The sequence below is a fragment of the Mytilus galloprovincialis genome, chromosome 14, assembly GCF_965363235.1.
Source record: "Mytilus galloprovincialis chromosome 14, xbMytGall1.hap1.1, whole genome shotgun sequence".
NCBI classification, from domain to species: domain Eukaryota; kingdom Metazoa; phylum Mollusca; class Bivalvia; order Mytilida; family Mytilidae; genus Mytilus; species Mytilus galloprovincialis.
Genome location: NC_134851.1, coordinates 72,226,039 through 72,249,822, shown reverse-complemented (window position 1 = coordinate 72,249,822; position 23,784 = coordinate 72,226,039). Strand labels below are relative to the sequence as shown.

Sequence of the window (23,784 nt, the reverse complement as noted above, 5' to 3'; positions counted from 1 at the left end):
ATTGCAATTAACATTTATTATATCCACATGTTTTTGTTTTGAAAGTTTCGTTTTGATATCAATTCTTAACTGTTGTTTATTTATAATATAAAAGTTATACTTTAACGCCTTTATATAATTATTAGTGCATGAGGTTTTTAAGCTATGTACGTTTAATTTTTTACAGTTAAATCCCTCCTATCTTTAATATATATTCTATGCTGATCGTTTATCTACATCAACACTTTCATCAACGAAAAGGATAACTGTGTTTATGCATGCTAATAGTAGAAAAAATTAAAAGTCCACATAGTTTTCAAAATCATTGAAAAAAGAACGATAAAGAGTTCCTATATACAGTTTTATTAGAGAAAAGTAAAATCACAAAAATACTGAACTCAGAGAATCCAATCGGAAAGTCCATAATCACAAGGCAAAATCAAACGACAAAACACATTAAAAACGAATGGACAAGAACTTTCATATTTCTGACTCGGTACAGGCATTTTTAGAAACATGTATCCTACAATTGATATTTATCCAAGCTTGACAGAGACATTTAAAAATGTGTACGACACAACAAACCTCATGTTAGAAATTGAACTGTATCGAGTGGAGAAATATCTTATCACAATCGATGCAGTGGTAGAATCTGTTTTTCAATTGCGTAGTATATTATTTAAAAATATAACACACAACAAATACCACCTGATTTGAATGTTGAGCTATTTAGATTTACTGAAGTGTATCAATGTTTATGACCAAATTATATCTGTGTACACACTGTTCATTTAAACATGTCATGAGGAAGATCGTTTTTTCTAAAGAAATATCTTTGGAAATTCATTTCGGAAAAGACACTATTTGTTTATATATTTTGGTAAGTTATTTTAATATTAAGCTACAATAGCTACTAAATTCACCGTTTATATCATGTGTATCCTTTATTCAATAATTTTCACCAGTGTTTTCTGTGTATTTCACGGTTTGTTAGCTATATAATCTTGATTGTTTTCTTCCAAACAATTGGATAAAAGATAATGTAACGCGCAAAGCAAAACAGTCGATGAATGTGGTACAGGTGTAATGTATTAGCATTTTCTTGTACATCGCATTGTTTCTGTTAAAAGTATCCACTCAACACATATTTTCTCGTCTGTGTGTGTGCTCAGCTATATCTTTCATTTGGTATGGACAGCTTCCTCATTTTCCGATATTGACGTTTTGACTGTACAACTCCCTATTTACTTTGGTTTCGACTTTTTTCATTACAACACTATTGTTTCCTTGGAATGGTTTATTGTCCGTACTTCTGACTTCTTTTTATTGTCTAACTTGTTTTAGCTCTTCAGTCTCCTTAATTGACTTGATGTCTGTACAGTTCCCTCAATATTTCGATGTGTCTCTTATTAAAGATTCAGTCGTCTAAGTTTTTAGCATGCCAGATTACATCCATTGTTGCGTATGGTTTGCTTTGTTTACCCACAATGCTCTGTAGTATTTTTGTAAATGCACTTGTACACAATTTTTACTTTTTAAATTATTTTATTTGAGATATTTACTGATAACTCTTCTTTTGACAAAACGCGCCTCTGACGTAGACAATTTTATCTCAGTATCTATGAGGAGTTCATCTAAATATGATTTGACGTTGACTATGCTTTCATTAAGTATAAGAAGTTGTATGGGCGATTTTTTTAAGAATTAAAAATTCATATTGTCTTATGATTATTGTAATATTTATATCTATAGTTTTATATAATAAACCAATGTTTGTTAATGTTAGCTGATTTTTAATCATTTCTACAGATAATGATGTTTGCAATCCTACCTCTGATTTGGTTTGACTCACGTTTTAAACTATTTGATTCCAATTTGCTTCACCACTATGTTTTTTCTTTGGAATTGATATCGATGTATTAATACATGCAATGGTACAACTTTGTAAAGAATAATATGTAAATTTTCATCGTGTTAAAGTTCTACTTTTATTTAATCCATCCTAATGACAGCTGTCGTAAGTTCAAATGACAGAATGTCTTATTCTTTAAATAATTATTTTTGACATCTATTTTAAGGTGATGAACATATTCCTCTACATTCAGGTCAGTGCGCACCACAGAGAGTCAAATCGTTAACAAGCATACCACTGCCACTGCCCAGCTTAAAGCATCTTCCGAACATTTGAAAGTCCCTACCATGTACTGGTTACCGAAATTACACAAAAAACCATTTAAATTCCGTTTCATCTCCGCTTCGAGTAAGTGTTCTACTACTAATCTATCAGTGCTTCTAACCACCTCCCTTACTACTATCAAAGAACTGGTTATTAACTTTTGTAATAAAGCTTATGAAAATAATGGTATTAATTATTTTTGGAGTGTTAAAAATTCTTTAGAGGTTTTAGATAAAATACATGCTCTCAATGGTCCTTACAATTCTGTTGACAGTTATGATTTTTCTACTCTGTACACTACACTTCCACACAATCTTATAAAGAAAAAGTTTTTGTATTTGATAAAATGGTCTTTCGAAAAATCTCATTGTAATTTTATTTGCTGTAACTCGTTTAAGGCCTTTTTCTGTAACGAAAAAGAAAAGTATGCTAGATACACTTACTGGAAATGTGAGGATATGATTGAAGCTTTAAACTTTCTGCTTGATAACATTTATGTACGTTTCGGCGATAAAGTGTATCGTCAGGTAGTTGGTATTCCTATGGGCACCAACTGTGCCCCTTTAATAGCAGATTTATTTCTATATTGCTATGAATCTCAGTTTATGACCAAACTCAGTAAAGACCCATCATTGTTACATTTGGTTGATACATTCAAAAATACCTACCGTTATCTGGATGATATTTTTTCGTTGAATAATCCAGAGTTCTCTAAATATACATCAGAAATTTACCCAAACGAACTTACTTTAACTAAATCTAACATAAACAGCAGCAGTTGTCCTTTTCTAGATTTAGACATTTCAATTTCAAACGGGAAACTTCACACTAAAATTTACGACAAAAGAGACGATTTTTCATTTCCTATTGTTAATTTTCCTTTTTTAGACGGCGATGTGCCTTTGGCTCCATCATACGGTGTTTATATATCGCAACTCGTTCGGTTTGCCCGTGTGTGTTCTGATGTCATAGATTTTAACGAACGTAATCAATGCATCACTGGTAAATTGTTGTGTCAGGGATTTCGATACCATAAATTACTTAAAACTTTTACTAAATTCTTTCATAGATACAAAGATTTGATTAGTAAATTTGGCTATACCTGTAGAAAGCTTATTAAAAATGGTATTTCTCATCCTAAATTTTATGGTAATATTGTACTTAAAGCGAGGAAATCACTATGTGATCCTTGTAAACTCATCGAACCTTTAAACAAACTTATAAGTAAGGGTTATCGTACCAATATTGTAATTAGATCTCTGAATATAGTTCACATTGGCACTAATATTGATTTTGTCATAAGCAAATTAAAACATAACTAAATTTCATTATCTTTTGAGGCGAGATGTATAGGGGACACAGCCACGTTTACTTTTATTTCTATAGAAGTCGCCCTTCATTATACTACTACCTGTCGATACATTTATTTTTGGCATTGCACAAGTCATGTCTTCTTTGACTATTAATGACGTTAAAATACTAAATCCCTGTGATGTGTTTTAGTCGATTTTAGTCTCTGATGCATGATTTTTTACTATTAATGGGTTTTCGCTTTTAACTAGCTGTCAGTAACTGCGAGTACTCTCAAATCGTATTTTCTTGTTAATTCGACCTGTTGATACTGTTTATAATGCTTTTTTGTCATTTTTTATTTATATGGATCTTTGCTGTATACCAGCTTTGATTATTTGTAATATCTTCAATTTTTCACTTATTCTTACAACATTTGTATAAACTTCAAGATTATAAAAAACCGGTCTTTTTCTAAAGTGAACATTGATTGGTTAAATATTTCTCAGTGTGTTTGAATTTGTTTGTTAGCCTTTTGGTCATGAATGTTTGTCTCTAATATTTAATTAACTGTGCATTTGTATTCAGATATCGCAGATCAAATTTATTCGTTCATTGTGTAATCATACGTTTTTTGATTGAGTTAAGTCTGCCAATTGATATTTTATCGTATGTTTTTATATGTTGTGATGTTATGCTATTGTTTCAGAAAAAGGGAGAAGGTTTGGGCCCATTAAAACGTTTAATCCCGCTGCAAATGTTTGCACCTGTCCTAAGTCAGGAATCTGATGTACAGTAGTTGTCGTTTGTTTATGTAATATATACGTGTTTCTCGTTTCTCGTTTTGTTTATATAGATTAGACCGTTGGTTTTCCCGTTTGAATGGTTTTACACTAGTTATTTTGGGGCCCTTTATAGCTTGTTGTTCGGTGTGAGCCAAGGCTCCGTGTTGAAGGCCGTACTTTAACCTATAATGGTTTAATTTTTGAATTGTTGTTTGGATGGAGAGTTGTCTCATTGGCACTCACACCACATCTTCCTATATCTATAGCAACACGTTTATATTTATAATATTTGCCTTATTATTTAAATTCATATAAAGCAAATCGGTTGAATGATTCCACTGATCTACTGATAATAAAAGCTCTTTAATTATATTAATAATGTCAAGTTTGAATGGAATTCGTGTTTATTATACGGCAGTACTAATTTGTGTCTACCATTTATTGAATATCAGAAGTAAAGGCAATGAGTGTGTTCTCTTGTTTACATGTTAATATGCAAAAAATTTGTGTCTTGTTGACGGTGAATGTGAATGGTCAAAATCCACCAAGAGTTTATTTTTGCTTAATAAATATTATACGTATTCATGTTGCTCATGCTAAACAGCGAATATCAATGTTTATGATTCAATAGTTTTCGAACAGCGGTATATTACTGTTGCCTTTATTTGTGGTCATTTAAGGTACGAATATTAACATTGATGATCTAGTTAGGATCCTCATGTATCTACCTGTCCTCTTCCTTCCCGGTTAGAGGTTTTTTCATACAATAGAATTATCATATAATTATTTTTCATCCATGCTTGAATCAAAAGCAATTTCCAGATCAAAATTTGTTATAAGCAAGAAATCATATGAATACAACCTGCAAGTTATATAAATTTATCAGGATTATACTTGTTTTTAATTTAATCGATTCAATTACTATAACATTGCGTTTAATATTATAAAATTGAGCAGTATGGAGCGATAAAATATTGTATTTTTAGAATTAAACTATTTAACGGGTGCCCCATGTGGAGCAGGATCTGCCTACCCTTCCGGAGCACTTGCGATTACCCCCAGTTTTTGGTGGGGTTCGTGTTGCTTAGTCTTTAGTCTTATATGTTGTGTCATGTGTACTATTATTTGTCTGTTTGTCTTTTTCATTTTTGGCCATGGCGTTGTCAGTTTGTTTTCGATCTGTGAGTTTGACTGTCCTTCTGGTATCTTTCGCCCTTTTTTGACCTACTTTAAAATCATTATTTTAAGAATTTCAACTGTATCATATTATCATCGGATTTTAATGTACGAGCTTTAATGAATTACTGTATTGTATCACCGTTTTTTACAAAATTATTTGTTTGTAGACTCTGTACATATAAATACGTCATGAGGAAGATTAGTTTTACAAAAGGAATATCTTAGTAAATTAAGAGAAGAAACGCTATAGCAGAATCGGTAAGTTATTATTATATAAAGCTACGTTAATTCATTCATTTAACTATAAGATAAGAAAAAAAACTCTGCATAATAGACCACATGATTCAAAAATCAACAACTATAGGTCACCGTACAGACTTGAACAATGAGTTATGCCGATACCGTATATATTTGTCCTGTATGGTTTATGGTTTGGCTTGTCTGTAATACTCTCTTATTGATTTGTGAATGCCTTACAATGCTCTGTCTGACTTCTATGTATTCCGTAGATACTTTATGTCACTTTGACTTCACTACCATAAAAAGAAAGGTCAAGACCTCATTTAATTTATAAGAATCATAAATTCCCAATCCCGTTCTCTCTTCCACAAATATGATCTACCGAACAAGACTTATCACAGTGTTTGTACTTAGATGAGCATCAGATAAACTAGCGTTCATAAAATTTATAGTTATTGCATCATTACATTCATAAATGTTTGCCTTCTATAAAAAGATGCCAAATTACTCTAACAGCAGACGCAATATTAGTTTTCAACATGTGCTTATTTTTTCCTTGCTCGTTTGCTCGTCTGATATATAATATATTATAACTTTTATGGAAATTGAACGATTTTTTCAGATCCGTTGATATTTTTAATATGTCTAACCCCTTTTGGAAACGCCCTTCAAACGCAAAGCAAGGTTATCTGTTAAAATATCAATTATGAATTAAGGGCCCAATTTCAAAGTCATCTTGTCAAAAGTCAATTTTACATTTACACTTCACAAACAACGATTTGTTTGTAAAAAAATGATCATATTTCTTATAACTATACGCAGCGACACAATGTATATTTGAATGAATGCTAGAAGTCGTCTATCCTCGAATGATCTCATTGTTAACAATCTCTTAGTCCGAATTATTTGTATAGAAACTATGAATTTCTTAACATGAAATAGTTTTATTTTGATAATGTTTTATGTTGCTTTTCATGTTTAGATATATTTACACAGCTATTATATTACTAGGCTACTGCTGTTCAAGTAACACAAACATTTATTTTAAGTTCAAAGATCAATGTGTTTGTTTTAGACATTTTTCATTGATTTTGTAATTGAGCTGTTTTCCGGGCGCTTTTTGTCAGTTCTATGCAAATGAAATGCACAACAGGCGGAATCAAATATAAGTTTTAGATCTTCACATAATGAGGTAAATAATATTTCATCTTAAAAGCGTTAAAAATTGATCATGTTATTAAAATATACGAATACGAGGGTGTTCATATTGCATAACGTTGGAACCGATCAGATAGTTAGCATTGGTTTGATTCGATCAGGCTATGCTTTATTAATGTGTGGCGAGTAGCCTCTCTTTGAAACATTGATCCCCTGTTTGAAGGCAATAAAATACAACATCACTTTCAGGTAGTGTTATCACTTGTATTAGGATCTTCTTGTAGAACCGACTGTTTTTTCATTTTATTTCACTTCAAGGATAGATGGTATTTGTGTACTGATTGATCATTTGGAGGTCTTTTGTCCGCTCGGATATCCTCAAATAATTTTGATGACTATTAAAAAGAAATTGTGTCATTATCCTTTGATCACAAACTATATATCTAATGTACTTCTATATTAGTCGTGTCAACTCTACGTGCATATTTCATTCAGCTTCTTTAGTTAACACATATCAACCGTAGGGGCAAACATACATTTGTGTTTTATGATCTGTAGCAATAAAGATCATTCATTACGTCTGCTGAGGGTTTTCATTTTTCATTTTCTATAGCAAACGGAAAGGTGCCAAAGCTTAACATTAGAATAATCTTCAAAGATGTCTTTCTCATTTGGAGTATATTTTCATAGGCTTTTGTTTTTACATTCGATATCAGGCTTTTTTATTACCAGAGAAAAAGCATAAGACAGGTTCTAACTTAAATGATATCGAAATTAGCCTTAATTGTATAAAGAACAAATGCTACTTGTTTGATTCATTGCTTCCATACCTCAGTTAATTCCTACATTGAGCAATTACAAAAAAAATGAACGTGGGTAAAAAGCAGTTATTCTTTCTTCTGTAACATGTGTTAGCAACTAAAGTTTTTTTCATCTGTATTTTCAATGTTTAAAAAGAGAAATAATTTTGAAGCACTTTATTGCATACGTGTTATTGATCTAGTTTGTGTTTGAATAACGTTAAATGTAAAATTCGTATAAGAAAGTATACGCTCGAATTCAAAAACTTTAAAAAGGCAAAACAAAGTACGAAGTTGGAGAGCATTGAGAACCAAATATTCCTAAACGTTTTGCCAATTACAGCTAAGGTAATCTATTCCTGAGGTAGAAAAGCCTTAGTATTTCAAAAAATCAAAAGTTTTGTAAATAGGTAATTTATAGTTATGACCATACAAACAACGATATATTGCTGGGTCTTCCAAGTGTTCCACGGAACCTCTTTCTAAAATATTAACATCTATTTTATCAGCAATCAAAGACGGGCTTCAAAGTTATTGTGAAACTGCCTATTCTAGAGGTGGCGTGAATCAGATGTGGATACTTAAAAATTCCAAAGATCTTTTAGAGTACATACAATCTAACTCTCTTTCATTTTGCAATAGTATTAAAACATTTGACTTTTCTGCACTTTACACAAGTATTCCACATTCCAAACTAAAAGACAAATTGAAAGAGTTGGTATTGCTTTGTTTCATAAAAAAGAATGACCAACGTAGATACAAGTATCTTGTATTAGGGAGGGATACATCCGACTTTGTAAAGAATCATTCTGATTTTAAAAAAAAAAATTCTCTGAAACTGACATCATCAAGATGTTTGATTCTTGATTGACAAAATATTTGTTAGATTCGGAGGACGTGTTTTTCAACAGACTGTCGGCATTCCAATGGGAACCAATTGTCCCCTCTTCTTGCCGACTTGGTTCTTTATTATTATGAGGCTGACTTCATACAGGAACTTTTTAGGAAGAAAGATAAGAAGTTATCAATATCCTTTAACTCTACTTTCCGTTATAAAGATGATGTTCTTTCACTAAATAATTCAAAATTAGGTGACTATGTTGAACGCATCTATCCTATCGAACTAGAGATAAAGGATACAACAGATACAGTTAAGTAGGCCTCATATCTTGACTTACATCTAGAAATTAACAATGAGGGTCGGTTGAAAACAAAAATTTATGACAAAAGAGATGATTTCAGCTTTCCAATTGTGAACTTTCCATTTCTAAGTAGCAACATTCCAGGAGCACCTGCATACGGGGTATATATCTCCCAATTGATACGATATTCCTGTGCTTGCATTTCCTATCGTAATTTTCTTGAAAGAGGGTTGTTGCTCACAAGGAAGCTATTAAATCAAGAGTTCAAAATGGTGAAGTTGAAATCATCCCTTCGTAAATTTTACGGACGCTATCACGAGTTTGTTGACCATTATGGAATAATCGTTTCACAATCGGATATGTTCCTTACATCGTAATTACAATCCCCTTCCCTTTCATGAATGTGACCTACCGAATTAGACTTATTACCGGAATTTTTATAACATGAGCAACACGACGGGTGCCACATGTGGTGCAGGATCTGCTTACCCTTCCGGAGCACCTGAGATCATCCCTATATTTTGGTGGGCTCGTGTTGCTAATTTTTTAGTTTTCTATGTTGTGTCATGTGTACTTTTGTTTGTCTGTTTGTCTTTTTCAATTTTAGCCATGGCAGTTTACTTTCAATTTATGAGTGTAACTGTCCCTCTGGTGTCTTTCGTCCCTCTTTTAGTGATTATCAAGATTTAATTTCGTCGCGTTTTTTAAAACGCCATGGTCTTTGATTGAATCAGAACAACGAAGCAAGTAATGATGAAAAATATATCACTTTGAATTAGTCTTAATTTATACTTATGGTTTTGGCAAATCTTTTTCATTTCCTTTATTTTACTTGTTTCTGGTTAAGGGTTTCTGCTTACAAAGCATGTTTTGAACCAACAGCTATACATGCTATAAATTGAAAAATCATCAATTTGAAAATGTTACGGACGCCATGAACGCCACGAACTACTGGGTTGGTGATACCCTCGGGGACGAAATGTCCACCAGCAGTGGCATCGACCCAGCAGTCTAAATAGTTATCAAAGGTACCAGGATAAAATTTAGTACGCCAGACTCATCAGTGACGCTCATATTAAAATATTGATAAAACTAAACAAGTACAAAGTTGAAAAGCATTGAGGATCCCGTTACAATATAGATGTTTCACAGATTGTCTTTTCCTCGATGCTGATTATTAGATTTATCACCCGGTTTGTACGTGTGACAAATATTAAGAAGGACCTGCTTACACGCCCGAAGCACCTGTAATTCCCGATATGTGTTACTTTTAAAAGTTTTCTATGTTATGTTTTGTGAACTGTTGTTGGAATTGTCCTCGTTTTTCATGACATTGTTATTTCATTTTCGACTTATGTATTTGAACATCCCTTTGGTATCTTTTGCCTCTCTTTTTAAGTTTTTAAAGATATTAACTCGTCTTTAAAATCGACGTCGTCTTTCATTGCGTGACCTATTCGTAATTCTGTGCATAAAAAAATAATAAAAAAAAGTCTAGCCCTTTAATTGTTGGAACATAAAAATTTTGGATAGCTGAATATTTTGTTGTATCTATGATGTTGCCTAAGCTTAGTTTTTGCCTGGGTTTTTAAGACTGTTATTTTCTTTTCTTCATGATTTTGTTTGATTTACGTTTAAAAAAAAATCATTTCATTTTTCGACGGCACTAATTTTTATTTTAGAATTCATATCGACATATCAATATATGTAAAGGTACCTAGTAGCAATAATTTACATGTAAATTTTTAACGTATTGAAAATTCGTTCTAATAACTGTCCTTAGAAGTTAAAATGACTACATATCATGTTCATTCAATTACTTCTTACATATGAATTCCATTTTAAGGTGTTTAACATAGCGACCCACTGTTGTTTGTCATAAATAGACATTTGAGACCCTATCCTAACATTTAAATTCATACAAAGCATATCGGTTGAGTGATTCCATTGATAACTTGACAAAAACCTCTCTAATTATATTAGAAAAATATGTTTTCTCGAGTTTAAATATAATTCGTGTTCAAACATTCAAATCATTTTTTTTTTCTATTTAATTTTTATACGACCGCAAAAAATTTTATTTTTTGGTCGTATATTGGTATGACGTTGGCGTCGTCGTCGTCGTCCGAATACTTTTAGTTTTCGCACTCTAACTTTAGTAAAAGTGAATAGAAATCTATGACATTTTAACACATTTTTGGAGTTTTTGGTCCCAATATTTTCGGAAAATAAGCATTTTCTTGGTTTTCGCACTATAACTTTAGTTTAAGTAAATAGAAATCTATGAAATTTTGACACAAGGTTTATGACCACAAAAGAAAGGTTGGGATTGATTTTGGGAGTTTTAGTTCAATCAGTTCATGAATTAGGGGCCTAAAAAGGGCTAAAATAAGCATTATTCTTTGTTTTCACACAATAACTTTAGTATAAGTAAATAGAAATCAATGAAATTTTGACACAAGGTGTATGACCACAAAAGGAAGGTTGGGATTGATTTTGGGAGTTGAGGTCTGAATAGTTTAGGAATAAGGGGCCAAAAAGGGCCCAAGTTAGCATTATTCTTCGTTTTCGCACCATAACTTTAGTATAAGTAAATAGAAATCTATGAAATTGAAACACAAGGTTCATGACCACTAAAGAAAGGTTGGGTTTGAGTTTGGGAGTTTAGGAATAAGGGGCCCAAAGGGTCCAAAATTGAACTTTGTTTGATTTCATCAAAAATTGAATAATTGGGGTTCTTTGATATGCCGAATCTAACTGTGTACAATGTATGTAGATTCTTAATTTTTGGTCCCGTTTTCAAATTGGTCTACATTAAGGTCCAAAGGGTCCCAAATTAAACTAAGTTTGATTTTAACAAAAATTGAATCCTTGGGGTTCTTTGATATGCTGAATCTAAAAATGTACTTAGATTTTTTATTAATGGCCCAGTGTTCAAGTTGATCCAAATCGGGGTCCAAAATTAAACTTTGTTTAATTTCATCAAAAATTGAATAATTGGGGTTCTTTGATATGCCGAATCTAACTGTGTATGTAGATTCTTAATTTTTAGTCCCGTTTTCAAATTGGTCTACATTAAAGTCCAAAGGGTCCAAAATTAAACTAAGTTTGATTTTAACAAAAATTGAATTCTTTGGCATTTTTGATATGCTGAATCTAAACATGTACTTAGATTTTTGATTATGGGCCCAGTTTTAAAGTTGATTCAAATCAGGATCCAAAATTATTATATTAAGTATTGTGCAATAGCAAGACATTTTCAATTGCACAGTATTCAGCAATTACAAGAAATCTTCAATTGCACAGTATTGTGCAATAGCAAATATTTTCAATTGCACAGTATTGCACAATTGCAAGAAATATCTAATTGCACAATATTGTGCAAATAGCAAGAAATTGATTGGAGTTATCTTTCTTTGTCCAGAATAGTAGTTGAATCAACTTAAATCATTGTTTTATACAATATACAATGTATATTCACTTTTACTACCAAGTGATAAATTAAAACAATCTTTACCATTCAATGATAACAAGCACCTTTTGTTACATTTTAATATTTTATGATGTATTTAAATGAGTAGTTTTTGTTTCAAACTCCATTAGAAATTTGAATTGAGATCAGTTTTGGAAAAAAGGAAAGGGGGATGTGAAAAAAAATGGGGGGGGGGGGGGGGGGGGTTAAATTTTTCTCATTTCAGATTTCATAAATAAAAAGAAAATTTTTTCAAACATTTTTTTGAGAGGATTAATATTCAACAGCATAGTGCATTGCTCAAAGGCAAAACAAATATTTTAAGTTCATTAGACCACATTCATTCTGTGTCCAAAACCTATGCTGTGTCAACTATTTAATCACAATCCAAATTTAGAGTTGAATCCAGCTTGAATGTTGTGTCCATACTTGCCCCAACCGTTCAGGGTTCAACCTCTGCGGTCGTATAAAGCTGCGCCCTGCGGAGCATCTGTTTTTTTTTCTGATACAGTTCTCCATTGTTTCTACCTCAGGAATAGATTACCTTACCTGTATTATGCACAACTTTTTGGAATTTAGGTTCTCTTAAACTTCGTGCTTTATTTGACCTGTTTTTGTTTAAACTTTTTTGGATTTGAGCGTCACAAAGGAGTCTTTGGTAGACGAAACGCGCGTCTTACGTATATACAAAATTTTATTCTGTTATATATGATGAATTTATTGACAACTACTTGATGCCACTGCTGGTGCAGTTTAAATTCACCGCGGGTATCACCAGCCCAGTAAGCACTTCTGAGCTGACATGCATTATCACTGATATGGTCATATTTATAAATAACTGTTAACAACATTTTGAATTTTTGAAATACTAAGGCTTTTCTTATTCATGAATAGATTACCTTAGTTGTCATTGGCACAACTTTTGGGATTTTTGATTCTCAATGCTCTTCAACTTCGTACTTAACTTGGCCTTTTTTAACTTTTTTTAGATTCGAGCGTCACTGAGGAGTCCTTTGTAGACGAAACGCGCAACTGGCGTATATACAACATTTTATCCTGTTATCTATGATGAATTTATTAACAACCACTTGGTCGATGCCACTACTGTACTGGTGGAGGTTTAATTCACCGATGGTATCACCAGCCAGTAGTCAGCACTTCTGTGCTGACACGAATTATCATTGATATGGTTATATTTATAAATAACTGTTAACAACATTTTTAAATTTGTAAATATTAAGACTTTTCTACCAGGAATAGATAATTTTAGCTGTATTTGGCACAATTTTTTGGAATTTTGGTCCTCAATGTTATTCAATTTCGTACTTTTTTGGAATTTTTAACTTTTTTAGAATCGAGCGTCTTGTGTAGACAAAACGCGTATCTGGCGTATCAACAAAATTTAATCCTGTTATCTATGATGAATTTATTGACATGGCACGACTCATTGCAATCCATTGATGCTTTACATATTTGCTGCCATATTTAAACATATTACCAACAAATACAGATCTAAAATCAGGATTAACCGTAACAGTTGCAATATCAACACATTAGAAGCTTAACGTTCAAAATTCATTTTGTCACTACATAAACACATTTTTTTTAAAACAACAATACTCTGTAAAAATATGTTGTTATCAAGATAGAATTAAATGACGTTTTCCTCCTGCTAAATTAACTATTTAAAAAAAGACACAAACATTTCCTTGTACGTCATAACGTTTTCTTTGTTAACGGCAAATAATTTTAAAGTTAGTTCATACAAACCAAATGCTTGGAAAAAACTCCAATAAAAAACCTCTATACATTTACAAATTCTTACTTGACATTTTTTATTATTATCAAGGAGATTCTGCCAATTTAATTGATATAGTTAAATAGTTTTAAGTCCTGTACGATCGCAAGATCTTATCGTTAAAGATCTTTATAAGGAGTCAAAAAACAGAGTTTGTTGTTTACAGACTGCACAGATACTATGACCAATGATAATTTCAACATGCTATTGATTTAAATAGATGTTGGTGTTTTATATCTAAAACTTAAATAGTATTACAATACGATTTGATGACGACATTAATGTTCAAGGTAAAACATTATTTCGATTGATAGTCAACGAACATTGTGCGTTGGATGTTTTTCAACATTCTCATTGGTTTTGTCTGTTAATAATTTCTCATGAGAAAATGCACAACACGCGTTATAAATTCTAAGTAATTGATATTAATTGATTTAAATAATTTCTTGAGATAATGATGTATGCAATCCTTTTTCTGAATCAGTTTAACTCCTGTTTTAATATTTCAAATAACTTTTCTTCTTCACTATAATTCATAATATGGAATTGATATCAATAAATACATACACATACAATGGTACAATGAGTAAAAATTAATTTGTAACACTTCAACGCATTAAAGTTCTACCTAAATCATATTCGTCTTAATAACAGCCCTCATAAGTTTAAATGACCGAATGTCTTATTCTTTAAATTACTACTTTTCAACCTTTTGTTAATTCTATTTTAAGGAGGGTTACAAAGTAACTAACTGTTATTTATAATAAATAGAAATGTGAAACTTTACCTTAACAATGCATACAAAGCAAATCGGTTCAATGATTCGAACTGATATACTGACAATAAAAGCTCTTTAATTATTAAAAAAAATAAGATCTTCATTCTGTCGAGTTTAAATGGAATTTGTGTTTAAAAAAAAACATGTTTTTTTTTCAATTTATATATAACTTATTGATACAGCACTGCAGTTCACATTTGGGTAGCAGTTATGTGGCATTGTTTGCCTTTCTCATTTGCACAGTCTGATATATGATACATTATAACATTAATTGAAATAGAACGAATTTTTGAAATCTCTTGATATTTTCAATTTGTATGATTATATGTGGTCTCTACAACATATTGTGATCAAGGCCGAACTAAATAAAGTTTTTTTCTTGATTCATTATCTATTAAAACATAAAAATGTATGTGTAAGTCATGCAATGTTTATTTTTGTTGTATGAAAAACAATAGAGAAGTTTTTAAAGTGTTTTTCCATTCAAAAGTAGTTCAATTTTACATTTAAACTTTACAAAAAATGAATTGTTTGGCAAAGAACGATCACATTTCCTCCTTATTATAATCAGGGACTCGATGACTATTAAAACGAACGTTGGGCTTCGTCAATGATCAAATGATTTCATTGTTAGTTTCTTTTCAAATTCAGTTCAAATATATTTCTATTAGAATGAACTGGTCTTGAAAGAATTTTTTTTTAGCAAAACTCATCCATCTTGCTAACTCTCCATGAAAAATTTAAATGACTGAATGTCTTATTCTTCAAATGACTGAATGTTTTATTCTTCAAATGACTGAATGTCTTATTCTTAAATGACTGAATGTTTTATTCTTCAAATGACTTAATGTTTTATTCTTCAAAAGACTGAATGTTTTATTCTTCAAATGACTGAATGTTTTATTCTTCAAATAACTGAATGTTTTATTCTTCAAACGACTGAATGTCTTATTCTTCAATTGACTGAATGTCTTATTCTTTAAATGACTGAATGTCTTATTCTTTAAATGACTGAATGTCTTATTCTTTAAATGACTGAATGTCTTATTCTTTAAATGACTGAATGTCTTATTCTTCAATTGACTGAATGTCTTATTCTTTAAATGACGGAATGTCTGATTCTTCAAATGACTGAATGTCTTATTCTTTAAAGGACTGAATGTCTTATTCTTTAATTGACTGCATGTCTTATTCTTCAAATGACTGAATGTCTTATTCTTCAAATGACTGAATGTTTTATTCTTCAAATGACTGAATGTTTTATTCTTCAAATGACTGAATGTTTTATTCTTCAAATGACTGCATGTTTTATTCTTCAAATGACTGAATGTCTTATTCTTAAAATGACTTCTTTTGTGTATTCTATTTAATGACAGATAACATACCGACCTTCTGATGTTCATGATAAATATACGTTTAATACTCGATCTTCACACTTAATGACATAGAACGCATATCGGTTGAAAGACGTCAATGATATATTGATACTAATAGATCTTTATTCTTTATTCTTAATATTTTAAAAGAGTTTAAATGTATTTCGTGTTTTTTTTTTTATTGAACGATATATAAAGGCAACAGTAGTATACCGCTGTTCAAATATCATATGTATTCGTTCAGTGTTTGTTTACTTGTTTTTGTGAATATGTCTTTCGATTAAAGCATTGTTCATAATTTATTGTGTGTCTTTCTCTAATGAAAAAACAAAGGAGATGGGGTATCCATCCATGACACAAAATAAGTTCATGCACAGAAATAAAACGATCAAAACGCAAAGAAAATAGCTTTCTATGTTGTGATGTTACACTAATGTTTTGGGTAAGGGGAAGGATTGGACCTTTTAAAAACGTTTTAAACAACTGCATTTATTTAGTCAGGAACTTGATGTTAAGTGGTTACTGTTTTTTGATGTCGTTCAGGAGTGTTTCCCGTTTTGTATATAGAATAAACCGTTGGTTTTCCAATTTGTATGGTTTTACACTAGTCATGTTTGGGTTTCATTATAGGTTACCTTTCGTTGTGAGTCAAGGCCCTATGTTGAAGGCTGTAATTTGACCTATAATGTTTTTTTTTACAAACTGTGACTTAGATGGAGAGTTTCAATGGCACTCATACGACAATTTATCATATCTATTAATTGATTAAGACAAGAAAATGTTATTGGTGAGCTGAAATCCATCCATCAGTAAAAAGATGGGTGAAAAATAATAGAAGTACTGAAAAATATATAGAGATGGTATTTTGTTTTTAAAGAAAAAGTTGGGCACTTTTAATTGTTTGTAATCAGACCATGAGGTACCAGCATAACTGATCTAAAATGCCAGGTCATAATATTCAAGAAAATTAGTGCATATTGGCACTTCATCATATTAACACCTTCAATATGTTCTGACAATTAATCTTGAAATTTTGAATGGGCTCTATTTGATGTAAAAAAATTCTTAGGTATGAAAAAACTCAATTGGTAAGCCAGAACGTACATCTATAAAAACAAATTGATGTCGTTATTGTTGTCGACAGAAGTTAATGTAACATTGTGTTTGTAAAATCCATGTTTGCACGAAATTCCGAAGACGCTATAGTAAATTAAAAATTTATTTAAACATGAATTTCTGGAGACATTTACTTCCATAACCATCATTTACGTGACCAGATTCAAATCAGAATTTTAATTCCAGCTGATTCGGTGTTTTGATATATGAATAATTCAAACGACTCATTTCATACTTTCTATATTCTGCTTCTGATTCAGAAACGGAGGACAATTTAGATAGTGAGGATTTGCCCATTTTCTTAATCTTTATTGATACAATGTCTATTATTGTGCTTTTACCATATCTATATGTGTACAAATACGTATGATTAAACACAGAATATTCATATTCTTAACTCAGTTAAGAAATTTCCAACGTGATTAAACTTGGTTTTGTAGATAGCTTAACCTCCCATTTGGCTTAAAGTTGTTCATATTTTATTAGAATTGGAGAAGCTACAGACATACTATGCATTATAAATTGGGAAAACATATATTTACATCCTTTGTCATGTGTTTAAAATCTTAAACAATTAAGAAAGTTAACAAGCAGTGACAAACAAAAAACTGGTACAATAGAAATGTAACCCAATAGTATGATGAAGATCTGACAGCCAACAAACTTCCCATTGAATGATTTAGAATTGAAAGGGGTTAAATAATTATATAAGCTATATTTCAAATTGTATGTTTTCTGTAATTTTAGATTTATGAATATTGAACAACATGGTGTCAAAAGAGGAGGACAACTTTCTTCGTATTGTGTATCTACACTACAGAGTGGCCACTGGAGCACTTACAAATTTCTTTGATAAGTTACATCCAAGTTTATCTGCTGATTTGAATATACCAGGAAACAAGGCTATATTGCAAGATCTGTATATTCCCCCTCCTAGGAAGAAACGAGTTCTCTATCGAGGACAATGGGATACTCTGTATCCTCCACCAGGTTAGTTTCTAGGAGACAACAAGTAATCAACTAATGTCTATGGATTGTTATGTACAGTATCCTACACCAGGACAATTTCTAAGAGATAACGAATTCATTAAGCAAAGACAATGACATATTTTGTTTCCTTCACCAGACAAGTTCCTAAGAGTTTTAATCATTTGGTTTCAAGCAGGGAATGAACATTTTAATCATACGTTTTTTGATTGAGTTAAGTCTGCCAATTGATATTTTATCGTATGTTTTTCTTTGTTGTGATGTTATGCTATTGTTTCAGAAAAAGGGAGAAGGTTTGGATCCATTAAAACGTTTAATCCCGCTGCAAATGTTTGCACCTGTCCTAAGTCAGGAATCTGATGTACAGTAGTTGTCGTTTGTTTATGTAATATATACGTGTTTCTCGTTTCTCGTTTTGTTTATATAGATTAGACCGTTGGTTTTCCCGTTTGAATGGTTTTACACTAGTAATTTTGGGGCCCTTTATAGCTTGTTGTTCGGTGTGAGCTAAGGCTCCGTGTTGAAGGCCGTACTTTAACCTATAATGGTTTACTTTTTAAATTGTTATTTGTATGGAGAGTTGTCTCATTGGCACTCACACCACATCTTCCTATATCTATTTCTATTTTCCTGTCACAAGATAAACAAAAGGCTGACTGTTCAGTAAAACGCTATTTACCAAGACTAAAGGGTATAGACATATTTAGTATGCTAGGCTGATGTAATCATTATTCTAGGTGTTGCTGTTTCAACGTACACACCAAAGTCAAAGTGTGATTCTTTAGTTTTTGCAGTGACATAAAGTATTTGAATATAATATGTCTAACCGATCATCTTGTTTTAGAGGGCTATGATTTTTATTTTAGGAGTTTCTGATTCGAATTCAACATTACAAATGTACAATTTTCATAAGTTAAGTGAAAAAGTAGAATATTTCTCTAGAATGTTGTTACAAAACAAAATCATTAACTGTTTAAAAAAATGTTTCTAAGAAAAATTATTGTAACACTTCGGTGATGGATGATATAAATCTTGTTAATGTCCAGCGACAGGTTAAAACTGCAGATTACTGACAATTTGAGTGACAAGTCTTTCAACGAACAAACACATTGCAAGGTACAGCACATTTAAAGTGCGAATCTTCATGCTTTTGATTTTAATACAACGCTCAAAATGTTTCTGCCACTATAAAAAAAAAACATAGGGTTTAGCATTCACAACAAAACAACTTATTAAATATGATAAAGTGTATTGAAATGTATTTGCATTGCATAAATGTATTTTTCGTTTATTATACATTAGATCTTATGCCTTTGCATACAAACAGGATTACCGACATAAACTATCTGATCTGCACTTGATAGTTTTCTGTGAAAATCAATAATGTATTGCTTAATAAAACTCGCTAATGCAGCGTAAAGCAAACACCAATACATCAATCTTAATAAAACAATATCTTAATGCACTACTACTATCGGTATTATCAGGTTTGAAGCATCAATAAGCTAATATTAACACTTAGTTTTATAAGATAAAGGGTGACATTTCGTTAGTTGACGTGTGTGTGGTTACTACAATTCATATCTTGTACGTTTTAAGGACGTCGCTGGTTTTAATGCAAAATATGCGAATAAGTTAGCTCTTATAATGGAATATAAGGTCCTTGTACTTTTAAGTATCAGTGTTTGCAGTCAGACAGGTTTACATCGTGCATAAGCCAATAAAGTACGATTTGATCAAAATAATTGTTTCATCAGTCAACAGCAAATAGATAAAAAAGAATAGACCTTCAAGAAAAGGCTTCAGATGTAATTACGGTAACATCAATTTTTGATGGTTAAATAAGAGATACAATGTTGCGAAAGCACCGTAAAACAGGCTGAAGATACTAAAAAAACTATTATGTCATAAAACAAACTGGCAACGCTATGTAAAAAAGTGAAAAGACAAACAACAGTTACAAAACACTTACATATCTGTCCATAGTCATGTACATATACCTCAGCACATGTGGGCTCGAATAGGATGCCTGTTCCTGAATATTGCTGATGCATAAATGAAACATAGCTATTTTTTAACTGTTATGCATTTCTTTTACAGGACCAACAACAGTTTCTTCAGCAGATTTAGACTTGACATTGATCGTTTGTCTACTACGTAACATACCTCCATTGGTGACAGAACCTCCAACTGGATTTGATAATTTACCTCCTTCTCATGACAAAAGCGACGGAGCAAACATTGCACGCTTGAAATATTATAAAAACTTTCTTGTGTCACATTCAAAGGATGGTACATTACCTAATGCAGACTTTGTGATAATCTGGAGTGAATTAGAACAGGTATTTATATATATTTGTGCGTTGTATCCTTCTGATAAGTTAAGACCTTTTCAACTGTCATATTCCTGACCGTGTGTTTGCCTGTAGTCATGATATCTTAAAAATTATTTGAAAATGTAGGAAGTAAAAGTGATCAGTAATTTAGAATCCGCATAATTGGTTATGGGACCAAATCAATTTGATGACACTGAAAGTTATTATTGCCCTTTAGTAAAAATTGTTTGACATATTATTATATGTTTGAAACATTGAACTCAATCTCGATATATGTGTATATAGAGAATAATACATGGCAAAATCCGTATCGCATGCTGTATCACCACGAGAAACCAATATCGGTCCCGAGGGCTGATATTGGTCGAGTGGTGATACAGTATGCGATACGGATTTTGCCATGTATTATTCTGTTTATCATATATTTGAATGGAATAACATTTTTATATGGTGTATCTAAAGTCCGTGATTAGTATCTGTTAATTGACCGAAAATATGTGAGAATAAAGTAAATTTCAGCTGAATTTTTGTCTATAAATTTCCTTATTTGCTTATATCAATCATTACATGATAGTCGTGACAAAATTCGGGATCGATTATACTGATATACCACAAAACATGTTCAATAGCACTAATAAACTGCTAAATTAATATATTTCAAACCTTGATGTATTTTCATGTATTTAAATACATTCACAAACGATACTTTAAATCAAACCTGCGATTTGTTTTAAACCTCCAACTATCAGCTGTAGAATACAACACATCTTTTTTTTTCAAGTTAAACCAAGTTCCACTGTGAACTTTATTTTATTTCTGTAATATCATTTGTATGAATTAGGGTGTGGATGAGGGGCCTTCATTTCTATTTTTTTTTTCATTTTTAGGACATTTTCTCTATTCTTTATAATTTTCGCCTGTTCTTTAATTATTTTTGTTCAAGCAACCTTTTCTTCATTTTTCTGGTCTGTTTTTTTCTATCATGTATTTTTTAAGCCAATTTTGCCTTTATTCTCTATTCTATTTACCCTATCCTGATCTTCATACATAAATGTGAACAACAATGTTACCAAATATCATCTATTCAAAGAGTATGGTCAGACAGAGGGATTCCTATGTATGTCTGTATATGAACTACACATTTCGACATGGTACTAATTATGCTGCTCTTATCAAAATATGCATACTTTATTGATTTAAGATTTCTTCACTTAGTGCTTGAATGTAAAATGTGTTTTTTTTCTTCAGGGGAAAAATATATACGGATACAATCATTACTTCAGGAGTTTGTGCTACCTCATCCTTTATAATAACTAAAATATGAGCCTTGGAACTTCCACAAATGAAACTCTGATGCTAAAACTAATTAATACATATTTTAATATAACACCTTTTTTATTTGATAACAAAACAAATCATATATATAACAACAAAATTAAAGCAATTACATGTAATGTACTTTTACTATGTAGTGTTAAGCAATATACTAGAGAAAGAAAATGGGTCTTTTGATGATTTTGTAATGAGTTCTATTCTGAATCTGTGTCATAAATCACCCATTTTCTCTTGCCAGTATTTGGTTTCTTATTTTCCTTTTGTCCCTCATTTGGATGCATGTAATTTATGATTACGTCACCTTTGATGTTTGCATTGTTAAGAATAGATGGAAGAGAACATTGCCGTCTATAACCTTGAGCAATATCTATATTTGGAAAAGTGTTAACATCAGCAGTAGTGCTAGAAATTGATTCAATAGGAACTTCTGGAGTAATGGTTGTAGTATTTGTATTGCTATTTATTTGTACTATTTCATTGTAAGCAATGTCGTTTAATGCAGTTTCAACGATTTCCTGAGAAGCGCGAAATAACAGCTGATCTTCATTATCATTTGGTATAAAATTATCTTCAAAACTAGTTATTGTACTGTCTACAGAAACTGTCTTGTTAAAATTTGTAAGAACAGACGACATTTCTCTCTGTTGATTGATTGATGCCTTCGAATAATTATTAATTGATGCCAAACTTTTGTGACCTGAGTGCTGCTGTACCAATGTATCTTGGACTCCATTGTGTATCAAAGTTGTTATTCCAGTCTTTCTAGCACTATGGTTGACTTTTCGTCCCTCTATCCCACCTTCCTCTGCCATCGTCTTAACTATTTTACCAATTGTGTTTTCACCCATTGCCATATTTTTGAACTATTCACCGCTTAAAGCCTTATTGTTTATTCCCACATAAAACTTTGCCTCATCTTCTTTCATATTTACAGGTCGCTTTTGAGCATACAACAAGTACATCTGGATGGGACATCTTTGATTTCCTGAAAAAGAAAAAAAATAATAAGAATAGATATAGGAGGATGTGGTTTTAATAGTATTTACTAAATTTATGTGCTTTTGTTTTGTGTCTTTTCATCTCCGCAAATGTTTTTTTTTGTTTCACTTTATTTGAGATGATTAAACGATATGGGGTTTTCTCATTGTTGAAGGCTGTACAGTTGCCTACATCTTGTTTTATTTGATCTTTGGTGGATATATAGTTGTGTCATTGGCAATAATATCACATCTTTTTTTTTTTATAAGACAAGAAGTATGTTTAGTATTTAAAAACGGTATATATTTAAAATAATTATATACCTTTATCATCGAACATCTTTGGGGTGAATGCTCTTGAATCACTGTTAACTCCCGTCCTTGTTTTAGTAGCCCTCTCTGAGTATTCCAAATATCGTTCACTTGACGAAGTTCACTTGACATCACCCCATCTTAAATGTTCATGCTCTGTACGAGATCTCATCCCAGAATACATGCTGTTGTTTAGAAATATAGTGTTCAATAAGGACTGTGCATTTCCTGAAAAATAAATGATATATTTAATTAAAAAAAAAATGCATATAAGAAGCAGGGGGTGTATATAAATATACATTTTTGTGGCATAACCACCTTTTTGTACACAATATTGTAGGTATGTTTTAAGATTTTTGAGTATGTGTTGATTATGTGTAGCTGTTCATTGGACACTTGGGTTCAGTAATGAGTAAATACAAATAGACAGACGGACACATCTATGAGTTGTACATAAATATTTCATCATAGATGGCGTTAATATCTTTTGCTAGGGATCATAAATTTTCCTGTTTGCTTCGTGATGCATGTACTTATTATAAAATGAA

General features: G+C 31.4%; 1 protein-coding gene and 1 pseudogene across 1 annotated transcript in view; one reads left to right on the top strand and one right to left on the bottom strand.

The window, feature by feature from the left end:
* The first annotated feature begins 776 nt into the window (after positions 1-776).
* Positions 777-23,784, top strand: part of LOC143058183 (uncharacterized) — a 36,320-nt gene continuing 13,312 nt past the window's right edge. Inside the window, exons 1-4 of the mRNA XM_076231646.1 lie at positions 777-859; positions 5,577-5,667; positions 18,037-18,279; positions 20,377-20,618. Coding sequence (XP_076087761.1) covers positions 18,057-18,279; positions 20,377-20,618 — 465 coding nt within the window. The 5' untranslated portion in view covers positions 777-859; positions 5,577-5,667; positions 18,037-18,056. The remainder of the gene's footprint in view (positions 860-5,576; positions 5,668-18,036; positions 18,280-20,376; positions 20,619-23,784) is intronic.
* Positions 22,142-23,420, bottom strand: LOC143059321 (uncharacterized; annotated as a pseudogene).